A 25,786-nucleotide genomic window follows, 5' to 3' on the forward strand; every position below is an offset into this window, starting at 1 on the left:
TACTTATAGTATCATCCTTTATGTGTGAATCATGTCTCCATTTTGATTTTATCTTGGTATAATGTGAGGTGTGGCTCTATACATAGTTTCTGCCATACTGTCTTCTACTTTTCCTAGTAGTTTTGTTACAAAAGCTTGGATCTTTGGGTTTATATATACTAGATAATCATGGTCACTTACTATAATGTAATTTGTACCCAATCTATTTCACTGCTCCATCACTCCATTTCTTCACCAGTACCAGACTGTTTTGAGAATTACTACTTAATAATACATTTTGAAATCTGGTATGGCTAAGCTATCTACTTTCATTTTTTTTTTTCATTGATCCCCTTGATATTCTTGAGTTTTTTGTGCTTCCAAATGAATTTTGTTATTTTTTTCCCAGATTTAATAATTTTTCATAGTTTGATTGGTATGGCCCTGAAATAGATTTATTTAGGTAGAATTGTCATTTTATTATACTGGCTCATCCTAAACAGGAACAATTAATATTTTTTCCAATTATTTAGACCTAACTTTATTTGTTTAAAAAAAAAGTGTTTTATATTTGTGTTCGCATAGTTCCTGGATTTACCCTGTCGGGTAGACTTGCAAGTACTCTATATTGTCTACAATAATTTCATTTTTTTTTTAATACAATCATTTTAAATGGAATTTTTCTATTTCTTGGTGCTGGGTTTTGTTTGAAAGATATAGAAATGTTGATGATTTCTATGGAATTATTTTGTATCTTGCAAGTCTGCTAAAGTTGTTAATAATTCCAACTAATTTTTTGGTTGCTCTACAATTTTCTAAACATAACATCTTATAGCTGCAAAGAATGATAGTTTTGTTTCCTCACTGCTTATTCTAGTTGCCTTCTAACTTGTTCTGATTTAGTATTTTAAAGTTAATCGTGTGGATGTTTTGTTAAAAAGTTTTTTTTTTTCCCCTAAGTATAAAATGCTTCATGGGAGGAAGGGGAAAAGGAGGACATTGTGATCAAACATAATTTCTTGGTTGCTGTCAAAACAAGTTATTTAAATTGAAATTTTCCTTTTTTTGTAAATGAATAACTTTTTTAAAATATGAAATTTGTTCTCTTAATGATTTAACTGACATTTTTACTATAAGATGATAGACTTAATAATGGGCATCCTTGCTTTGCCTCTAATTGTACTGGGAAGGGTTCCAGCTTATGCTCATTATAAATAATGCCTGCTGATGGTTTTAGATAAATATTAGTTACCATTTTAGTGTAAGTTCCATTTATTCCTATGCTCTAGTGTTTTTGAAAGAAAAGGTGTTCTATTTTGTCAAAAGCTTTTTCTGCATCTATTGAGATAATCATATGATTTCTGTTGGTTTTGTTACTGATATGGTCAATTATACTAACAGCTTTCCTAATATTGAATGACCCCTGCATTTCTGGTATAATATTCCTAGTATATCTATTATCTGGTTATAATGCATAATCCTTGTGATGTATTGTTATAATTTCTGTGCTTGTATTTTATTTATAATTTTTGCATTAGAAAAACTGATCAATAACTTTCTGTTCTGGCTCTTTCTTGTTTAAGCATCAATACTCTATCTGTGTCATAAAAGGAATTTGGTAAAAACTCCTTCTTTACCTATTTTTCGAAACAGTTTATATAGTATTAAGATTAAATGTTTGGTAGAATTCACTTGTGAATCCATCTGGTCTAGGGATTTTTTTTTTTTAGGAAATTCATTGATTGCTTGTTCAACTTCTTTTTCTAAGATTAGGTTATATAAATATTTTATTTCTTATCAATCTGGATAATTCACATTTTTGTGAATAACTATGCATTTCATTTGGACTGTCTAATTTATTAGCATGTAACTGAGCAAAATAGGTTCTAACAATTATTTTAATTTTGTCTTCATTGATGGTGAATTCATCCTTTTAATTTTTTATACCAGTATTTTGGCTAATCAATGGTTTATCTATTTTATTGGGTTTTTTTCTCCATAAAATTTGCTTCTAGTTTTATTCAATGATTTTTTTTCAATTTTCAATTTTATTATCTCCTAATTTTCAAAAATTTCAATTTGGTATTAAACAGGAGATTTTCAATTTGTTCTGTTTTCTAGCTTCTTTTTTTTTTTTTTTACTTGCAAGCCCAATTCATTAATCTGATTTTTCTCTATTTTACTGATGTACACAATTAGAGATATAAATTTTCTCCTAACAACTATCCTATAGGATGCATAGCATAAATTTTGGCATGTTGTCTCATTATTTTCATTTTCTTTAATGAAATTATCAGTTTCTATGATTTGTTCTTTGACACACCTGTTTTTAGAGATTATTTAATTTCCAATTAATTTTTAATCTCTTTTTTCATTGTCCATGTTTGAATGTAATTTTTATTTTATTATGACCTGAAACAGATATGTTAACTATTTTTGCTTTTCTGTCTTTGGTTGTAAAATTTTTAGGTCCAAATACATGAAATTTTTATGTAGGTGCCACATGGAGCTGAGGAAAAAAGTATATTTCTTTCTATTCCTATTTAGTTTTCTCCAGAGATCTATCACATCTAACTATTACAGGATTATGTTTACCTCATTAACTTCTTTTCTGTTTATTTTTTGGTTAGATTAATTTATTTTTGAAAGGAAGAGCTGAGGTTCCCCATTAGCATAATTTTATTTCTTGAATCTGTACATTCCAGCTGGTTTAATCTTGTAGTGCAATTTGGATTAGATTATATTGCATTGAAAATATTATTTCTCATGCAAATTTAGAAAACTCTGAAGTACCACTTCATACCTCTCAGATTAGCTTAAATGACAGGAAAAGATAATGATAAATGTTGGAGGAGATATGGGAAACCAGGACACTAATGCACTGTCAGTGGAGTTGTGAAATGATTCAAACTCCAAAAATTCTGAAAAGTAATTTGGAACTAGCCTAAAAAGCTATCAAACTCTGCATACCTTTTGATCCAGCAGTGTTTCTAATGGGGAATTAGTTGGGGAAAGGCTAAATAAGTTATGGCATATGAACATAATGGAATACTGTTGTTCTATAAGAAATAATGAGCAACTTGATTTCAGAAAAGCCTGGAAAACCTTATATGAACTGATACTAAATGAAGTGAGCATAGTACACAGTAACAGGAGAACATTATACATAGTTACAACAAGATTATGTAATGCTCAATTATGATGGATTTGGCTTTTTTCACAATGAGATGCTACATCCAGAGAAAGAACTATGGAGACTGAATGTAGATCAAAGCACTGTTTATATTCACCTTTTTATTATTGTTGTTTTTTGTTTGCTTGTTTTTTCTTTTTTGTGTTTTTTTTCCTTTTGATCTGATATTTCTTGGTCAGCATGATGAACATAGAAATATGTTTACAAGAGTTACACATGTTTAAACTACATTAGAATGCTTGCTGTCTTAGGGAGGGCAGGTAAGGGGAGAGGGGAAGAAAAATTTGGAGCAAGTTTTGCAAATATGAATGTTAAAACCTATCTCTGCATGTATTTAAAAAAAAAGAAAGAAAATAATATTTCTTGAAACCCAGCTTATATGAAACCGTGCGACTAAAGTTATTTTATTTTATTTTTTTTGGCTAAACAAACAAACGAAACCTGTCAAATGTGGGGGGGAAATCTGGAACACAAAGTTTTATAAGGGCAAATATTGAAAAATTATCCATGCATATGTTTTGATTAGAAAGCTTCTAATAATAATAATAACAAAATTAAAAACCTTCAGATCCTTTGGATATAAAATTCTGACTACAGAATTCAAGACTCCACAGAAGTTAGTTTCAGCCATACCTATCATTTTATTTTTCTTACCCTGAATCTTTCCCATCTCATCTGCTTCTTTCTACCTGCTATATTATGAATCATCTTATTCCTGGCGCAAAGATATGGAATGGATAAAAAGTATGCTGATATAAATCTATGCTGATTACTTGGTCATCCAGATAATAAGTATACACCCTGAGTTTACATTATCCATCAATCGGTCTAGGACCATATCTGAAAGTCCTCATTTCTAATCTGACAGAAATAAAATTTTTATCCTTCACCTGAAGTTAAAAAACAAAGCCTTAACTAAATAAAGAGAGAGTCCAGGGACTAGACTAAAATTTAAAATAAAATCTAAAGACACAAAGAACCCAGAAGAGAGGTGAGAAGAATCGACAAATATTTTGGCTAGAAACACAGATTCAAAGCTGCAAGTATTATCTCCCCTTTCACTTCCTGGATTCCTCTCCTCTCATTTTTTGACTCTTGAACTAAGAAGCCTTAGGACCTACCTGTGAGACATTATTAATCTGCCCCAAGTCCTACCACTCAATCAGGCATTAGTGCCTCATAAATTCTAAGAGAACAGATTCACCTTCTACCACTGATAGGACTATTGAGATTTGGAGTCTCCTAAAACGATACTATGTATCCTTTAATTAGCAAAACAAGCACTCAAAGTGGATCCCTTGCCTGATCACTTCTTAAACTTGTCAGACTAACTACAAACCTGCAATCATGAAGATTAATTCAAGCATCAGAATAGACCAAAAGGAAGGGAACTAGTTAAAAGGCTATTATAATCTTATAATCGTTTCAACAAATACTAAATGCATTATTTAAGATAAATTGCTCTAAAATGGAAACAAGGGAAAAACATGAAAGGCAGGGAAAAATATGAATAAATAAAACTGGCTAAAAATTGAAGATGATTTTAGTTAATTAACAAACAATTAAGTGTCTACTATATGCTGGGCATATAATAGGAAATGTTTAAAAATGTTTAAAAAAAGGCAAAAGACAATCCTCCATTATGAGGTGCTCAGGGTGCAACATGTAAGGAACTATGTACAAAAAAAAAAAAACTATACGCAGGATAAATCAGAAAAAAATCAATAGGTAGGCACTAGAATTAAGAGGGATCAGAAAAAGCTTCCTATAGAAGATGATTTAGCTGAGCACTGAAGGAAAACAGAGAAGATAGGAGGAAAAGATAAAGATGGAGAGCGTTCCAGGTATGAGGGTCAGCCCAGCAACAAAAGCCTAAATTTAGAAATGAAACATCTTATTCAAGTAATAGCATGAAGGGAAGTGTCACTGGATGAAAAAGTGTTGTGCAGTAGGAGAGGAAAGAAGAGCTGTGTAAGGTATAAGAAGCCCAGAATGTTGGGAGCTGTAAATGAGGGGAGGTATGTTATAAAGGGTTTTGAATGTAAAACAGGGGATTTTATAGATTCTGTAGGTCAGAGCCTCTGGAGTTTTATTAAGTAAGAAAGGGTGATTTGTCAGATCTGCACTTAAGGAAAAACCCTTTGAAACTACTATGGAAGACAGACCAAAGCAAGGATTAAGGCAGTATCAGAGGAGAAATGAGAGCACATTTAAGAAATAGCAGGAAGGTGAAGTGGACAGATTGGATATGGGGATAAGAATGAGGAGTTAAGGATGACCAAAAGGTTATGAGGCTGAGGGTATGGGAAGATAGTAAATGTCCTTGACAAAGGTAGGAAAACTGCAAATAAGGAGAGTTTGAGGAAAAAAGAAAATATTGAGCTGGCTTTTGGACATGGTGAGTTTATGATGTCTACAGAATATCCATTTAGAGATGTCTATATTAAGTGGAGATGGGAGACTGGAGATCAGGAGGGAGGATGGATTAAATAAGTAGATTTGAGAATCATCACCATCAAGACAATAACTGAATCCATGATAAAAGATAAGATAATCAAATAAAAAAATACTGACAAAGACGGGAAGAGGGCCTAATTTCAAGATTTATGGTCTCATTAACAGAAAGAATAAAAACATAAGGAGAAATAGCTAGTGGAGGTGGGTAGTAGATCAGATTAGTACAATTTATTTGTATGAATAGTTTATTCAGTTCTTTCTCTAAGCTCTCTCTTATGAACTCAACTTTTAATGGTACTTTACATTAAGTGTAATTTTAATATAACTGAATAGTTAGTACACTGAATTTTGATTTTGCCTTACAAGAAATTATGTGTTCCACAGAAGTTTTAAGAATTTTTATATTATTGGTATAGAAATAGACATAAGCTTACCTTTTCTTGATTAGTAAGATAATATCTAAACTTCCAAACTAGATCTTGTTCTTCATATGTAAGCTGCTTCGTTGGTGGATAACTTACTATGATCTATTAAAAATAATGAAATGTATTTCATTTGTTAAAAACTGGATTTCAGATTTGTTTTTACCTTAATGATAAACTCTTTGAATAAATGCCTCCCAAAATAAGGAGGATGCACAAGCATTTAAGATTCAAATATATTCCTCACATTTAAAAGAATCAGATTAATATGGAACCAGAAGGAACCACAGAGATTATATGGTTTAACCTTATTTTAGAAATTGGTAAACTAAGGCCTAAAGAGATGAAATGACTAATCTAAAGGCAGATAACAGAGGAAGGATTCAAACTTGATGTCATGGATCCTAGACTAATAATTTATATCAAAATGTCTTTTTGATTTCACAAAATTAATGTGTAAGATTAATAAATATAGGTAATCGCTGATTTTTGCTGTTTGGAAAATATGCTCTGATCCTTAGAGGCTTCTCACAGCTTTCACTCATTCATTCAAAAGAGTACATATGTATGCTTCAGAGAAATCCACCAAATGAGGCATATTTCTTCATAATGAGGCAAAAAATTCAGTAATATTTTCCAATACATGAGAAAAAAATCAACTACAGATTCCATCTAACTGAATTTCCAATTCAATGGACCTTCAAAAATGATCTGGGAGGCAGAGGAAAAATAAAAGAGAAATTTTAAAAGTTTAAACAGGCCATGATACTAAAATTACACTTATTTAAAATGAGAAGTTGTATAAGAGAATCACTTTCATTTCTCAAATTCTCTGTTAAAAAATTCAAAACTAACAAAATTTACAAAATATTAATTAGTACATAAGAAAATCAATATTAACTTACATTTAGCTGGTCTCTAGTGGCAGCATTAGGTTTGAGATCATGGTCAGATGGTCCACTTCTTAAACTTCGAGCAAGTTTGTGATGTTTGCTTTCAACTAAATTCTCCTAAAATAAGTTTGAATTATTATAAAGAATGTATAAGCTATAATAACCAAGTTGGAAGGAGAATAACAGAACAATTTATTATAAATATGACAATTTTATAAGAATAGAATATTGTATATTGAATAGTCTTTTAGTTTTTAATGTACTCATTTAATATGTATTATCAACTTGAAAATAAGGAAACAGGAAGAAAATTTTAAATTATAGAAGAATCACAATGATTAGATATCATTCAGTGTAAACATAATTTACAAATGAGGGAACTAAGCTTTAAGGAGATTAAGATTACAAACTTCATATGGCTAGTAAACAGAAAATCTACAATTATAATCAATGTCTCTTGTTGTCCCAAAGAAACTGCGTACAACAAGCTTCCATACTACTTCCAGATTTATAATAGCACAGAATTAGATCTGAAAGGCAGTTCAGAGTTCATCTAGCCCATTCAGTACACAAAAGTATCCCCCTAAAACTTCACCTTAAAAATTTCCAAAAAGAGAGAAGCCACTATCACTCAAGATAATCCATTTCTCTTTTAGATAGTTTTGACCAGGAAGTTTTTCTGCTGTTGACCTTAAATTGCAATTTAGGCTCTTTGCAATTTTTACTTCCTGGTTCAGAGACTGCCCTCTAAAGAATTAGAACAAGTCTAGCCCTTCCTCCACATAACAGTACTTCAAGTACTAGAATTAGTCAGCCAACAAGCACTTATTAAGCACCTACTGTGTACTAGGCAGGATGTGGAGTTCTGGAGGTACAAGGATTAGTTAAAAAAAACAAACAAACAAAACAGTACAGGGTGACCTCCAAACTACAATAAGGCACCAGACTACTATGCTATATATTTCTTTAGTCAATGTTTTTCATCATCATCAGTGATAAGAAATACATCTGTACCCTAAGAAACCCAGAGTCCAAATACTCACTCTTGTTCTCAGTGTACCCTTATATATTCTTTCTTACTCTAAATAGTTCAATTCCTAGAACACCCAAAATTATAATCACCTCCTGCAAGATTTCTCTTTTAATCCATTGACCTTGATATGAACTACTTAATCTTCAAAAAGTTTCAAAAATGTTAGTGCTAGTAAAGCTTAAAACTACAAGCCTCTTGGGACACTGTTTTAAAAGTCCAAAAGGAAATCAGTAAAAAATACTCAATAGGATATATTCCCTAAGATGGAAAGAGTAAGGGATGAAGACATACATAAATTAGTAACAATATGAACATCTAATTGCTATTCTGGAAATATAAAAGAAAACAATAGCAAAAGAACAGATACATAAACACTCTCCATCTCTCTCTTTTTCTTTCTCTCTCTCTTACAGATATTTTGAAATTGCATTGCTTGGCACAGTTAAGAAAGAGGCTGCACATAAGTAAATTATAGTTTTCCTCTTTAAATGTCAGATCTTATTTTTTTTTTTTTTACATTTTGGATAGCTATTTTTCTAATATAGATTACACACCTCCCTGCCTCCCTAAGCAGAATGTACTGAAAATAATTTAACCTTTTTTTTTGATGACTCAGGGTCATTATTATGAACATCAATTATTGTACCATGGTTATATGGTTATACCCTGAGGGCTATTGAAATATATAGGGTAGTTTGCTTCTACATTAAATGGCTCTAAGAGAGCTATTCTTTTTTAGTTCATGTATGCTTTTTATGGTTTGAGGAGCCTTTTTTTTGGTCTTCAATATTACTGTCAAGTTGTCAGTTGTGATTTCTTGTTCCTGTAAATGTGCCCGCTTACAACAGCCCCACCTACTCCTTTATTTATAATTTGCTGATTATAAGTAAGCCAGCTCTAAGCAAGGCCCTACTGAGGTTTAGTGAGGCTCTGTGACATCTATATGTTGGCTACTGCTAAGAGACTTTTTTCCCCCAACTTAAAATCAGAGACATAAAGTTGACAGGATTCTCTAAAATCATCTAATTCTCCCTAAAATATTTGAAACAGATCAAATCCTCTGAATAATATTTCTAACAGAGAGATGAAGTACCTCCAAAAGATGCTCATTTTATCCCTGGAAAATTCTAATGTCCTGTCAATTTTCTTTCTATAGAGTGAAAATCCTGTATACATTGGTTTATTTCTGCTGTACTATAGTGAATTCTACCCTCTACAGCTATTAAGAAAAAAGTCAATTTGTATTTCATAACTGCTTATCAAATTTTTGGGAAAAGATAACATATCCCATTCAAATTTCTCTTACCCTCCCTAGTTTCTTCAATCATTTGGGTATTCTAATATAACTGAGTTTGCTAGCACAGTAGATTCAAAGGCAAAGTGATATAGCTATATATTTTGAAAACCGTATAAGGGGGGAAAAACCATCAACCTAGGAAATATAACTGCATAGTAACTCACCATAGACATTTGGGGGTCAGGCACTTTCACTATCTCAAAACTTGTTAAAATTGGGGATGACTCATCACCATCCTAGAAGCCACAGAAAAAGAGAGAAAATTTAAGAATGAAGGGAAAAAAAAAGGAAGAAAAACCAATAGCACTTTTAAATATTCTAGAAACAGTAAAGAACAAAAAATGGGTTTGGACCCAATTACATCATTATATTTCTTGCTGATGATTATGAAAATCTCTATTTCAATAAGAAGTCTTCTAAGAAAAAGATCTAATATGTTTCTTACTCCTTTGTGGGGTACAGATACAAGGTAATGATTTAAGGAAAAAATTAAAGCCTATAAATGAAAATGCACGACACATTTCAGAGAGTTGAGATCCATGGGCAATGATGTTTTATTTATTTCTGAAACTTTCGTAAGGACAAAAAAAAGTACTAGAAAAGAAAAAGAACCACGTGCCAACTATATTATATTTGAAAAGAACTACAACTAAAATGATATACTTGTTTTGTTACATTTATCTACACAAATCACCCAAATAGATGAGGTGAGTTCAACTAAACATAGCTCCCAGTTCAAGATTCAGCAACAATATTACTCAAAGTATATTGACTCAAGAGCATGTAAATCTTAATAAGAATTTATGAATTAATTCTAAAGAAAAAAATTATCTTTTAACTCAAAATAGTCTTTGCTTTTTAATCCTTAATAACACGAAAGTAAAGCAGCATAACAAACAGTATGTCTACATAAAGGATTAATGATATTAAGATTAGTTATTTGTGAACAATTCTGGAGTTTATGCCAATCTGTTAAGATTAAGTTTCCAAACATTGATATATTTTCCTCTTTAAACAGTCTGTAATAAAATTGGGAAAAGCTGAAAAAGAGAACTATTATAGTTTTCTTCAATACAGTAACTGAGTCTTACAGAAAGCCACAAACTCCCATAGCCATTGTTTAACAGACTGGGTTTTCAGTCACAACACCAGAAAACACATTTATCAACCCAACTGTGACAAGTAATCTTCACTTAGACTATCTGTCACAAAAGACAGGTGACAAGAAAGTCTATTTCCATTAGATTCAATACACTGGACCAGCAATCTTTACACTAAGTGGAAGTGTGACATGCTAGATAGACAGCCACTAATTTATTAACAATTTTTAGGGAGCAGTAGAAAGGGGTCAAGAATTTGTTGAAGTATGCTTTCAAAAAAGTACCCCTAAAATTTTTTTTTTGGCTATTTTATCTAATAATTCTATTCTATCTAATAATCATTAAATTCTTTTAAGTAAATTTAGAATTTTGACCTTGTTTCTAAATATATGGCTACCATATCATTTTTATTACCTTTGCTTGGAATCCATGCCCCACAAAATCAAGAAATGTATTTTTCAAATCTAATTCCATAGAGTATAGTAAATACATAGGAACATGACATTATTATATAATGCTGTAAGTTAGTTCCACCTTAACAGTTAACTCTTTAGGGTGGACTTTGTTTATAAAACATTAAATATTAGCCACTCTATCTTACTTCACCTCAACTATCATTGAAAATGGTTCAAATGGGTCTATTATTCAGATTCTTTAATTTAAAAGCAAGAATTCAAAGTAAACCACAAAAAAAGATGAAAAGAGAAATAAAAAGTATGATTTTAATTCCAAAATATCACTAAAAAAGATCATCAGCTAATGAAACAAAAAAACTTCCTGATTTTATATCACAAAATTCTGTTAAAGAAATTGGAAAAGGACACCACTATTTATTCATAATATTTAAGGAAAAATATTATCAAAATATATAGCTAATTTGCCATTTCTAAAGCAAGATACATTGTAATTTTTCTGCATTGTTTTATACCTACAGCAAAATAAAATTATTATCATTATTATATCGTTAGCTATTTCAAAAAGTGGGGCACATTTCTACTAATTTTGCATAGAGATTTTATAGAATACAAAAAGCCATATCAATAAATTGAAAAAAGATAAAGAGAAATTATTTTCCATAATGGAAAGAAATAGTACCTTGTTCTCATTAAATTAGCCATTCAAAAAAACTATGTATAAAAAAACTTTTAACGAATCATTAGTATTTAATTTTATGAGTATTACTGATGTCTTCTTTGCCAATTTGAAGAACAATAAATCAAAAAGTTTTAATCATTTACATTCTTATTGAATTCTGTAATCTAGAACTACTTTACATGAATGATTGGCTTTTGTAATCTTGTTGTAGCTATACTATTTGATTTGTATGTATATAAACAGCTGTTGCTGACAGCTGTCTGCTGCTAGATTGCAACCAAATAATTCATCTCAGCAGGAATGTCAGTAATTTTTTTAATGCTTTCCCCCTACCTGTTTTAGAGAAGCCATTAAATAGGTCTAAGGCACATACCTTCTCATAGTAAACTATACCATATTCTTTATCTTCACATTTGACACATCGAAACTCAACCATCAGGTACATAAAATTAGAACTTCGTTTTTCACTCTAAAGAAAAAAGAGAAACTATATAAAATAAAGGTTGATAACTTTATAATTTGCATTAATGGAAAGTATGGATTAGGATATCAAGTAAAAAAAATACTTCCTGGTAAGATTATAATTTTTATTTATATTACCATACTTATGTCTGTTATTTTAAAAACTTCTTTTTCAAATCTCACTTCAAAGGTATTTTACATAAATACTGACACAAAGAAAACTTGTGTTTTCTATAGTAAACATCTCTTCACATTAGTATTTAAAGCAAAAATATTTAATAGTTCAATCACAAGGGTAATTTCTAAGTGAAACTGAATATTGTTTAAATTTAAGAAAGCCTAGTGACTTAAAGTAAACTATAAATAAAAGAGCATTTGTAGGTAAGTATGTTGAATAAAGAAAAACAAGAAAAAAGAAATTCCAAAATTCAACATTTAAAATCACATAGAAAACTGAAAATAAATTAGTTCTTACAAAAAGTCTGTTGCTAATAAATTTTCAAAACAACTAGGAAAGAAAATTCCCTATTTTCAAATTTCAAATAAGTAATATCTGAGACCATAGTTATTTTTTTAAAAATTACAATAGTGACCTTGGAGTAAAACAGAGCAACGTATCAGTAAATAGGGAAAAAAAAACCCTAAATAAGAGTTCACTGTAAAAAAAGAATACTTAAAGCCACTATCTTCTCCTTTTCCAAGTGATGATCTAACTGCTCAGAGACTCTAAATTAAGTCTGTATGTACCCTGTGGTGCTCATTATAGGCTGGGCCATATTACAAAACTGATATTCCTCCCTCCTAATTTGATTAATATAATTGTTATTTCCATTCTCCAGACACAAAATGTTAAGCTTAACATCTGGTACATGCAAAACATTGTATTCAAAAGTAAATCTGTTATTTAAAAAAAAAAAAAAAAAAAACTTCTGAAAATAACTGCACTAATTCCATCCTTTGATAAGACTTTCTGATGCTATTTTCATTCACACAAATCTGGAATATAGATAAGCCCACTTTACTTTGTAATATTCTAAGGATTGCTATATTAAAAAGTATAGAAAACAGACAGCATCTTATTTCTGCAGAAAGTATACTTGGATCAAAACACTGGAAATGAATAGGATCACAAAGGCCTATTCAAAGAGCAAACAAAGGATAAAAGGGATAAAAACTAAACTTTATAGACATAACAACTGTGATGTGAGATACCTATGACAGATATTATTCCCTTCCTGGTTCTAAAGCCAAACAGAGAAGCCACAGGTATGCTAAAAAGGTTCCCAGTTACAAGTACTAAAAGGACAACACAGAACATCTTCACGTGTGCAAGGTATCTAGCAACCCAAAACTCCTAAAAGATGCCTGAATAGAAAAATTATCAAAAAAAATTTTTAAATAAGATAATAATCTATTATGAATGTAAGCTGCTTAACCTAAACTTTCATGAAAAGATTGCAAGAAAAAAAGTATGTATATATGTGTATATTCATATGTACACACTTACAGATGTCTCTTTAAATACACAGAACCATTTCTATTTTAAATATAAGAAACAAAGTTTTATTGGTTTTGTTGTTTAAAATTTAATAAGTTAGTTACTATTAAAAATATAAGGAGAATGACTCACCTCATTAATCATTTCTATTTCTCTAAATGTCAATCTATCCAGCCAATCCACTTTTACCATGTGGCCCTGTCGATGAGCCTTAGTGAGCTACAAAAGAAAAACAAAAGAATTTTAAAAGATAATTTTTTTACATATATAAAAAAATGATTCTGGGAGAAAATAAGTTGCAACATTTTGAAAATGAATTAGGTATTATGAAAATAAAGTAACTAAAATTTCCAGAGCATTTGGCTCATATATTCCACTACTAGGCATATATCTCAAGGGAATCACCAGTAAAAAGGAAAAAAACTCTAAACTCTTAACACATCAAAATATTTATAGCACTGGTTTTTGTGGTAGCAAAGAATTAGAAACAAAGTAGATGTTCATTGACTGAGGAATAGTCAAAACAAACATACATGGACATAATGGAATATTATTGAGATTTTAGAAATGACAAATGTGAAAATACAAAAAAATGTGAAAAGACTTCACAAAACTGATGCAAAGGGAAGCAAAGCCAAGAAAATTATATATTATATATGTACATGACATATGTAATATGTAACATAATTTGCACATATTATGTAGGTAGATGGCATGTATAACATATTCACACACTAATATTATATATATATGGTGATATTTTATATATATGCGTGTGTGTGTATATATATATATATATATATATATATATATGACTGCAAAATATAATGAAAATTGTAGAGAACAATAGCCACAAACAATGAAAGTTGCCAAATTAACTAGGAAGAAGCACAGCTTCAAAGACAAGGGATGAGAAGATACCTCCTCTTACTCCTTTCCAGATGTAGGAAATTGAGGTTAAGATTGTTGAAAACTACATTATTTTTCTTTGTTTTACTTTATTTATTTATTTATTTTAAACAAATACAAAATAGGAAAAGGAAAAATTTGCCATGTGCACAGCAAAACATAAGAATTCAAAATATCAAGCAATACATTTTCATTTCAAGAAAGCCCATATAATAAATACTATATGTTGAATTCAAAGCTATTCTTCTTTGCTTCTGTATAGATTTTTTACTCCCTACTATGCACTTTTGGCTTTACTTTTTTTTTTCCATTTTTTTATTTGAAACTTTTTATTTTCAAAACATATACAAGGATAATTTTTCAACATTGACCCTTGCAAAACCTTGTGTTCCAATTCCCCGCCTCCATGATAGCAAGTAATCCAATATATGAAAATTATATTATTTTTAAAATTTTTTCAAGATATCAGTCAATTCTGTTCATTGTTTTTTTTTTCTTTTTTCTTTTGTTTTCTTGAAAGTCTGTATGTTTTATATGATAGCTCTCTGGAAGGTAGGGAAGAAAAGGGGCACAGAAAAATTGAGGGCATGCAAAAATAAAAGCTATAAATAAAAATTTATTTTAAAAAAAGAAGCAACTTTATATTAAAGGTCTCCAAATTTTTTTCCTCTTCACATATAATTCATTAAAAAGCAAACTGGATACCTCCATGCCTTTATTTGTGCTGTTCCTCTGCATGTCTACTACTACTACAGAACTTATAGTCCATCCTATACTAAAATTATGCATGTATTTTTATCTTACAACCCATAAGAAACTACAAGTTCTCTAAATGAAGGAATTATTTTACTTATTTCTATCACCTCTTTATTGCCTAACACTACTTTAAACATAGGAGACAGCCAATAAATAATAAAGTAAATGTAATCATGAAAAGAACAATGGACTAGGGGTCAAGTATTTTATAGTGCTGGCTTTACCAGTGATTACCTATGAGATTTTTGGACAAGTCACTTAACCTCTCTCAAGTTTTCCAACTGATAAAATAGGTATAAAAATAATTCCTCTACTTCACAGAATTATTGTGAAATTACAAATCAAATGAGATTAATACTTTAAAAAATAAAAGTATTTAAAAAGTACATATGTAAGAGTTTATATCCTTTCATTGACTTCACTACACATATTGCCAAACTTGCCCAAAGAATTATGATAAAGACCATGACAGTTCATTTCATTAAAATTTGAAACAGGCACTGGTCATTTTCAGTATAGTCATCTTTCCATGAAACTAACAGCTACCATCAAATGTAAAACTCATGAGAGACTATTGATGTGTAATTTATTCCTGTAATGACAACTTCTATTTCTTTATAATCTAAAAATGTCAGTGACCTAGATCTTTCCAGACTGAAAATCTGCATTCTGCTAAACAGCAGGATAATGGTACTACAATCTGTTTTGAAATTGGCTCTGAAGAATAATACTCACTAGGGTGCCTATCCCAAGAAAGAGATAGGTCAAGAAAGTAGCAAATGCCTCATTCTTTTCTTTCTGGGCTCAGGGATTTATTTCTACCGAATTCACAAACAGTCATAACATAAAGCACTGAAGGGCAGCATACTGTCACAGAAATAATGACATAATTATTGAGCCTCCATCCCCGAAGTCTACAAGAATTAAACAGTATGGGGTTTGAAAAGCTATTAAATCGAAAGAATCCCTAAGAACCAAATAATAAGTTCACGAAACTGCTTAGGGAATTAATCATGTATTATCAGATTTAATGGGAGGACACACACATTTTCAAGGGACAAGGGGAGGTAGGGAAAGATTATCAAATCTGCACTTTACAAGTGGTCAAATTTGATTCCAGCATATGCTGGAAAGGTAAAGTGACGGTAGATGAAAGAGAAAGAAAAATTTTTTTTTAATTTTGAGTTTTCAACTATTTCCATTACTTTACTTCACCTTTAAAATCAGTATTTTTGGTGTGGTATAAAAAAGCACAGGATCTGAAGTTGGACGAACTAGACTACTTGTGACTGAGCAATTCACAATTAACTCTATTTGCTCCACAATTTCCTTATATGTAAAATAAGAGTTAGACTAGATGTCATCTGAAGTCCCATTATTCCCATATGAAAATGTTTGAACTAAGTGAGCCGTGAAGAAATGTTGACTCAGAATGGTTAAACCACTTAATCATGGTTAGAAAATTAGTCACTAGGGAGCAAGCACAAGATCCCAGATACTCTGATTTCTAGATCAGTGCTATTTCTAAAATACTTGTCTTGTCAGACAAGTATTTAACTAGTGTCTAAAAATGAATAAATAAATACTAAGAATACAGTGCTTGATATCTATAATACTGACTATACCACTAAAAAAAGGTAAAATCTTTTCTCTTAAATTTAGTCTCTTTCTGACATAACTTCTGTGAGAGAGGAATAAATAAGAATTCTACAAGATGGCTGACTCTTTAAAAAGCCATGTATACACACACACACACACACAACACACACACACACACACACACACACATTCCCTCAAAAATACTACTTTGTAGGCTTACAACCTAGATTTCAACTGCACAAAACAATGTCTGAGCTTCAAAGAGCCCTAAAAACCTATTATTATTATTATGTGCTTCAGAAAAATGTTTCTTATTCCTGGTTCCTGTCTTCCCAAAAGTATTTAAACTATATGGTTCATGACTGATGCTAAATGAAATGAGCAGAACCAGGAGAGATCATTATACACTTCAACAACAATACTATATGAGGATCAGTTCTGATGGAAGTGGATATCTTTGACAATGAGAAGATCCAATTTAGTTCCAAATGACCAGTGATGAGCAGAACCAGCTATACCCACAAAAAGAACACTGGGAAATAAGTGTGGACTGCTTGCATTTTTGTTTTTCTTCCCAGGTTATTTTTAATCTTTCTAAATCTGATTTTTCTTGTGTAACAAAAGAACCGTATAAATATGTACACATATATTGTATTTAAGATATACTTCAACATGTTTAACATGTATGAGCCTGCCTACCTAGATCTATGGGGAGGGGATGGAGGAAAGAAAAGGAAAAGTTGGAACAGAAGTGATTGCAAGGGACAATGTTGAAAAATTACCCATGCATATGTTCTGTCAATAAAAAGTTATAATAAAAAAAAAACTATATGTTCATGAAAGTGGAGATATCATGGAATAGTCCTATAGATAGATGATGTTGTTGGTTCATATAACAAGATTAGAACATAAATCAATAGACTTTTAGGGCTCAATATGAAACTGGCAAAAACTCATTTAGTCCACTTGTAACAGTGGACAGAACTAAAAGTTTTTGACAAAAGTAATTCAATAGTGATAAAGGTTCAACCATTTGGCATTGGTATAAAGTGCTTCCAAAAAATTCTCATATGTCCATCATTATGCAAATAGTAAACAAAAACCAAATCAAGTGCATATTACCAGCCTATACATAGTATAAAATTCAGGCAATTTGAAAGCTCTGTGATGCTTTTTTGATGAAAATGATGATGCCAATTCCTTTTTACTGACCTCAAACATCCCATGAAAGCAAAGACCCATCCATTTTATCAATACTAACATTTTATTGGTGCTGCTTATTGCAGCAAAATATGGAATATCATGCCTCCAACACCCTCAAGAGCTTCCTCTCAAGAGAACAAGTAAGGTGCGTGGTAGACACGAATAGGCTTCAATGTGTCACCAAGGCGAATTCTAAAGAACAGGCAATAAGTATGCCATCCAGGATGACTCAAAAGGATATGAATCTAGATTTCCAAAAGGATAGTGCTCTCAAAAAGAAATGGAAAAGGACTAAATGAGGTCAAATATTAAGACTTCATTTTGAACATGTTGAAGTTTAATATCTAGCAAAAAGTTCTGACAATCTTATCCAAAAAAAAAATAATAATAATAATCCTTTAATGGAAAATTGGACAGAAACAAAAGCATATGTAGAGCTATCAAGCATATTTACCAGTAGACAAAAGCCCTTACTGATAGATAAAAGTTGGCACAAAGACAATGGCAGACTTCAAGGATGATTATCTGAGTTTTGTTTTTCTTTCCCAGTAAGTTTAGTTGACTTTTAAATACTAGAATTAATTTTCCAATGATACCTCTTTCCCACTGAATAGCCTCATGTAACATAAAAATCTTAGCAAAGCCCAAATGTAAGTTACTACAAATCATTGTGCAGCCACAGAGCCTACCATACTAGCAAGGAGATGAGGCATGATTCCTCCTCCACTCTCTGGAATCAATATTAGTCATTGCAATCATTTTGAATGTGTATGTTAGTGTTGCTTCTAGTTTCTTGAAATGCAATGAAACTTTGAATCATATTCTATATTTTGTTTAGCCCAACTGATGGGTACTCACTGTTTCAGCTTTTTAGCCTCTACAATAAATGCTGTGACTATTCTGTCATATGTTAGACTGTTCCTTTTTTTTTTTTTTTTGGCCAATTTTTGCCTTTTCTTAAGATATATGCATAGTATGGGTGGGTCAAAGATGAGCAATTTAGTCACTTTTCTTGTAGATTTCCAAATGATTTTTTCAATACAATTAGACCAATTTACAAAACCAACTTACAAAATATACATATTTCCTGACTGACTTTCTAGTAAACATATTTCTGAAAGGAAAATTAAAGTTAAAGGATCATAAGTTAGAGATGGAAAATGGCTTTAAAGGTTATCTCATCCTACTCTTGCATTTTACCGATAAAGAAACTGAGGTTTTGAGGAGGAACTTATTAATAATAGTTGATACTTACAGAGGACTTAAGTGTTCAATAAAAGTTCTATATGCATTACTGTATTTGAGCTCACAACTCTCTGCGGTAAATGCTAGTTATTATTACCAATCTCTTTCTAAGGATGAGAAAGTAAAAATGAAAGAGGTTAAGTAAAGAGGTTTAAATTACTTGCCAGAGTTACACTGATAATAATAATGAAGTAGTCTCCCCTTTTCTTTCTCCAGCTCATTTTACAGAACCTGAGGCAAATAGGGTTAAGTGACTTGCCCAAGATCACACTGCTAATAAGTGTCTGAGGGAGGCCAGATTTGAATTCCAGGTCCAGAACTCTTATCCATTAAGCCACCTAGCTGCCAAAGAATTGGAAAGACCTGAATTCAAAACCAGCTTCAGATAAAAACCAGCTTATTATGACCCTGGGTAAATTACTTAGTCTCTGCTAACCTCAGTTCCCTCATTTGTAAGAAGGCAAGAACAGCAACATCTACTTCTCAGGATTGCTGTAGGATATAAAGAGAGAATATTTCTAAGATGCTTCAGAAACTGTAAAGGACTCTAAAAGTGCTATTAGCAGTAGTGGTGGTGGTGGCAGTGGTAGTAACATTAACTAGGACTTTCTAACTTCAAGCCCAGGACTAATACTTGTTTATTGTGAAAATCAAATGAGACCACATATTTAAAAGCACAGAGAAAACTGTGAAAAACCAGTTTCCTTTCCTGGGAGAGAGGAAAAGTGAAAAGTGAAATGCTGTAAATTCTCTACAAGAGGCAAGAAAAAGCTTTTCCAGTAGGGACGGGGGTAGTGGTGGGGGACAGGGAAGAGAAGGAGAATGAGTAAACTTACTCTCATCAGAATTGGCTCAAAGAAGAAGTAACATACACACTCAATTATATACAAAAATATATTGTATAAAAAATCTATCTTACCTTGCAAGAAAGTAGTAGGGTATGGGGATGTGAGAAGGGGGAAGGACAACAGAAAAGAAGGCAGATTGAGGTAAGGTTGATTAGAAGCAAAACACTTTTAAAAAGGGACAGAGGGAAAGGAGAGAGAAAATAAATGGGAGGGAATAAATTAGCAATAGTAATTGTAAAGAAAAATTCAAATCAAGTTTCTCTGATGAAGGCCTCATTTCTCAAGGGTGTAGAGAACCGAGTCAAATTTATTAAAGAAAAAAAAAAAAAGAACCATTACTCAATTGATAAATGATCAAAAGAAATGAACTATGGTTAAAGGGCTGTAAAATCATACAAACTTTTTGACTTAGGCAAGTATTCCAAATGAGATGTTTTTTAAAAGGAGAAAATAAACCTACACACACAAAAATATTTATAGCAGCTTTTTTTCTCAGGCAAAAGAATTAGAAATTGAGGGGATGGCCATCAATTGAGGAACAGTTAAATAAATTGTGACATGTGATTATAATGGAATTTATTATGCTATTGTGCTATAGAAATGATGATCAAGATGCTCTTAGAAAAACCTCAAAAGTCTTCCATGTGCTCATACAAAGTAAAATGTACTGTGTATAAAGTAATAGCAATGTTATGGGATGATCAACTATGAATGACTTTGCTAGTCTTGGCAATACAGTGATCCAAGACAACTATGAAGGACTTATAAAGAAAAATGCTACCTATACCTAGAGAAAGAAATTATTGTGTCTTACTATATTGAAATACCTTTTTTAAATTTTATTGTTCTTTGAGTTTTTTTTTTTTTTTTTTTTTTTTTTGTGGAGGAGGAGGGAATCTATGGGTTTTTTTTTCTGTCCCATGACTTTTATAGAAATGTTTTGCATAAACATATCTAATATATATAGGACTGCTTGCCATCTAGGGGAGGGGGTGGAGGGAGGGAGGGGAAAAATAGAAACAGAAGCGAGTGCAAGGGATAATATTGTAAAAAATTACCCTGGCATGGATTCTGTCAATATAAAGTTATTATTAAATAAAATTAAATTAAAAAAAAAATAAGAAATGTTTTGCATAAGTTTGCATGTGCTTCTCAATGCAGGTAGGAGATGGAGAGGAAGGGAGAGAATTTGAAATTCAAAGTTATTAAAAAAAAAAAAAAAGGAAAAAAAACTGCTTCACATGTAACTGGTAAAAAAAAAAATACATATACATATATATACATATATATATATATTTTTTTTTTTTTAAAAAGAACCAATGAAACTGTTGGTCAAAAATGTCAAGAAATATTCCTCAAATAAAGAGAGCAAGTCTTTCTGTCATGCTGCATTCATGAAATTTTTTCCCCTAAAAATGTAATTACTGAGGGGCAGCTAGGTGCACAGTGGATAGAAAACCAGCCCTGAAGTCAAGAAGACCTGAGTTCAAATCTTCCCTCAGCCACTTAACACTTCCTAGCTGTGTGACCCTGGGCAAGTAACTTAACCCCAATTGCCTCAGCCAAAAAAAAAAAAAAAAAAAAAAAGCAAATTTTTGATAGTCTCAAATTTATACTCTAGAGTACATCATTCAATAGTAATGAAGGGCAAAACACTATAGCATAATCAAAAAATTCCAGTCAGTTTATAAATTTTTAAAAAGCATACTACAAGTAGGAGAATAAGGTATATTGACATGTACATGACTTCAATCAGCACCAGAAAATGTGGGTGTGTATTCATTCCCATTTTATAGATTTATAATAAAATGAAGTATAAGATTACCTAATGATCACTGAAGGATTCTGAGATAATCAAGAGTATTAATTCAAGTATTATACATGTTCTCTTACAACACCGGCACCTGACAATATCCAGTATAAAATTCAGACTATTAATGATTTAGGAAACATGGGTAAATTTCCCAAAGGTCTTCAGGAGTTAGCCAGTTCTAATTATTTTTTATATATCATTTGTAATAATTCTAATGCACCATTGTACATAAAAATAAGACTATTTCTAAGTATAATAAGTATTAAGCTACTATACAAACTTTAATATAATACATAAAATAAGAATATTTGTAAGTATAATAATAATAATTAAACAAGCTACCATACAAACTTCAGAGTCAAAATTTTGAAGTCTGATTATATATTGTTAAAACTCCATTAACAAATAAAAAAATCTGTACATACAATAGAACCATGTCAAAAACATAAACATTTGCATTCTGTAAATAAAGCTGGAAGGGAAAAAGTCACATCGTTGGTTGTTAGAACATTTTATGCAAGAGCTTAAATAATTCTTTTAATATAGAAACAAAATGGATTAATAGGGCAATTATAAAGCAATCTATTTCTCTTCCTTGTCCTTTTCCCCCAAAAGACCTGAACTTTGCCCATATCATGGATCACAGTGCTGATCTCTAGAAACAATTTAAGAGATTTTGTTTCAACATAAACTATACTCTCATTGTACTTGAGAATCAACCTTGTTCACACTGTAGTGGCTGAAGGCAATAAATGAGCTGATTCTAATGAGTTTTCTATTAGAAACTCAAGGTTAGCTAGCTTGATAAAAGACTCATAGAATAGCTTAAATGAAAAGTTATTTTACTGCCATGATAAATCCCTCAAAGAGAAGATGGACATGTTTATAGCTTCACAACTTTCAATCCCCCTTATTCAAGAATGAACAAAATCTCAAAATGCTTGTCTCGAACAGGCAAGCTGACAACCAAATTTTTAAAACTGACAACAGTATATTAAATAAAATGTTCAATCATTAGGTAGCTGTGGTATCATTTTCTATAAAAGAGAAATGCAATTAAGAAGAGTAGTCAACAAAAATTTTAAGATGAAGCACAAATACTAACCAATTCAAGTTTTCATTCTTCATGATTAAGGCTTCTTCCATATAAACCTTGAAGCACCAGGTTGAAAAACTACTTTAACAACACCTGGTATAGAAATTTTCTCTAGACAAAGAGAGTCATCCATACCAATGACAGGGTATAAAAATAACATGCTAGCAGATTAGTCTGTGGAAATTTTCTTCCCAAACAAAAGTTAAGAGCATTTATTTCACAATGACTTACATACATGGAGTAAACACTAAGTAAATATTTAATCAATATTTGATTCAAAATCATTTCAACAAATAATAAATTCCTATTATGTACAAGATACTGTACTAGGTGCTAGGGATACACATATTTAAAATCTAGAATCCTAGAGCTAGAAGATATTTAATAATCCCTTTCCTCTAATTTTGAAGAGTAATGATGAGATGCAGTATTAAATATACAATTTACTACAAGTAATTTAGCATCTAATTATTTGTTTAAAGAAATACATCTTTGGAAGGGAAAAAGGAGTTTTCTTTAATTTCTAAAACCAAAATGAGTATCTATCCAGGGGTCCTCAAACTTTTTAAATAGGGGGCCAGTTCACTGTCCCTCAGACTGTTGGAGGGCTGGATTATAGTAAAAACAAAAACTTTATTTTGTGGGCCTTTAAATAAAGAAACTTCATAGCCCTGGATGAGGGGGATAATCATCCTTAGCTGCCGCATCTGGCCTGTGGGCTGTAGTTTGAGGACCCTTCTCTAATCTCTAACATTTGCATCTTTAAAGGTACAGTAAAAAATAAGGAAGAGGACTCTAATGTGTAATTCTTGATTACCAAAAGTTTTCTCACATTTGCCCACATTTTCAAGAGTGTCTTAGAATTAATAATATTCCTTGAAGCAAGACATAGTAAAAAGCTTCCCACCTGCTCTAATTATTTCTTCTTTACCTTAGCTAATCGACTCATCTGGTCCTCTGAGAGAGTGCTGCTTGTCCTGCCAGGAGTTTTTGTAGGTTCAGATCCATCTGCTTCAACATTAGGCCAGACTTTCAAGTCGTGCATTCCCTGGCGGAACATGCTAAGGGAAGGGGGTATGTATCAGTAAAGGAAATAAATGAATGCAGCTGATTATGGCAAAGTTTAGATTCCTAAGCACACAGAAGAAAGGAGCATCTCTACTGCCAAGCTTTTAGGTTCACAGTGAGTTGTAAAGCAATTAACAAAGCAATCACAAATCATGTAACAGTCATAGTTTTTCACATGCCATTTTCCCCCTCTATGGGCACTGATATTTCATTTAAAAACTAAAGACGTGGATAATACAAAAAAGAATACATGTGTGTATATGTGACAGAAAGGGTATTTTTATGCATTTTACCACAGAGAAATCCTTTAGTCTAAATTATCTAAACTCCTTTTTAGAAATGGGTAAATTAAGGCCCAATGAAATTAGGGATTTGGCCTAGATTACACAGATAACAGACTTGGGATTCAAACCAGATTCTGATTCCAAATCCAGTTCTTTCTATACAATTACAGCATCATACAGCAGGAAAGGATTTTAAGCGTCATCTAGTTCAACATTTTTTCCCAATGGAGAAGCACCATGGTTAAAGGAGATAAAATGAAAATTCAAAATATTTGCCCATTAGTTACATTCTAAGGAAATTCATGACAACAGGGATCTTGACTCCTTTTGCAACTAAACAACAATGCTCTGAAAATATAAGGTGCTTAATATATAGCTATTTGTGAAAAAATAAATTCTCTCACTAAATAAAGAGCTTTCTTTTTCTTCTGCAGCAAGGAAGTATTCACCAAAGCAGACCATTAAATAATGATTTTTTTTTTTTAGTTATTGCAGCTAATGAAAAATATCTACGTTCAGATGCAAAAGTTTTGTGAACTTTGTGAGCAAAGGAAAAATCCATTCAGATGAAATCATGGATCTTCTGAAATATCACTGTGGTAAGTTTTTGAAGGAAATAAATATGAAATTAGGGTCATTTAAACATATTTCTTCCAACTCCTCAAACAAAAGATGTTGCATCTTATCAAACTTCACCCCAATCTAAGGGTAAATACATATGACTAGAAGTCTGGGGCCACTCATGTACCATGAATGAAGGATAACAGACAACCCAAGTATTAAGTCTGATATCTACAAAATATTTTTAAAAATCTATCCAGAAGGCTCCTAATGTATCATCCCATAAATCCTCAGAGGACATAAAAATAGATAAGAACCAAAAGGGATTTTTAAAAAGCCATAGTTGGCTTGTATTTCAACATCTATGAATGGAATGCCAGAGATGAGGTTACAGTTATAATAAAATAATAAAATATCTATTAAATTCAGAATGTTTATTTTAAAATGAAATATAGCTACTCCATTCTAATTGTCATTTTCCACTTGGGAAGCTACACCAAAACTAGACTTACCAATGGAATAAGCTGGTAAACAGAATTCAAAGGACTTTGGATGATTATTAGACTGCTACATTATACTACTAACTTAACACTGGTTTGCTTTCCTTTTCAACCACTGATAACTTATAAATGTATCTCAATTTAAAGTTGTAAATCACCTTAAATAAATACTAGAAAAATTTCAGTCTGGTACATATGTGATTTCTATTCCTCAAAGCCCTTGTAAATGCTAGATAGGTTGAAAATGGCATCTTTTATGTTTATATCTTGTACTTTGAAAAAAAAATACATATTCCCAAAAAGATACATTACATACTATTAAATAATTAAAATTTATTTTATCCTACATCCAAAAGAATATCTACTGCTATTACTACAGAAAAAAAAAATCATTTATATAGTGGTTTCCAACAACTCAGTGAATTAGCTCAAGTGGGTATTACTTTATCACCATTTTATAATTCAGAAAACTAAG

The 25,786-nt window shown here is 31.2% G+C and overlaps 1 protein-coding gene across 1 annotated transcript in view; it reads right to left on the bottom strand.

Moving 5' to 3' along the window:
- Positions 1-25,786, bottom strand: part of PIK3C3 (phosphatidylinositol 3-kinase catalytic subunit type 3) — a 183,507-nt gene that overhangs the window by 148,343 nt on the left and 9,378 nt on the right. The window contains exons 4-9 of the mRNA XM_051969692.1: positions 23,830-23,959; positions 13,562-13,648; positions 11,843-11,938; positions 9,439-9,510; positions 6,957-7,061; positions 6,064-6,156 (exon numbers count right to left, since the gene is read on the bottom strand). Of these exons, the coding sequence (XP_051825652.1) occupies positions 6,064-6,156; positions 6,957-7,061; positions 9,439-9,510; positions 11,843-11,938; positions 13,562-13,648; positions 23,830-23,959 (583 nt within the window). The remainder of the gene's footprint in view (positions 1-6,063; positions 6,157-6,956; positions 7,062-9,438; positions 9,511-11,842; positions 11,939-13,561; positions 13,649-23,829; positions 23,960-25,786) is intronic.

The sequence above is a fragment of the Antechinus flavipes genome, chromosome 1, assembly GCF_016432865.1.
Source record: "Antechinus flavipes isolate AdamAnt ecotype Samford, QLD, Australia chromosome 1, AdamAnt_v2, whole genome shotgun sequence".
NCBI classification, from domain to species: domain Eukaryota; kingdom Metazoa; phylum Chordata; class Mammalia; order Dasyuromorphia; family Dasyuridae; genus Antechinus; species Antechinus flavipes.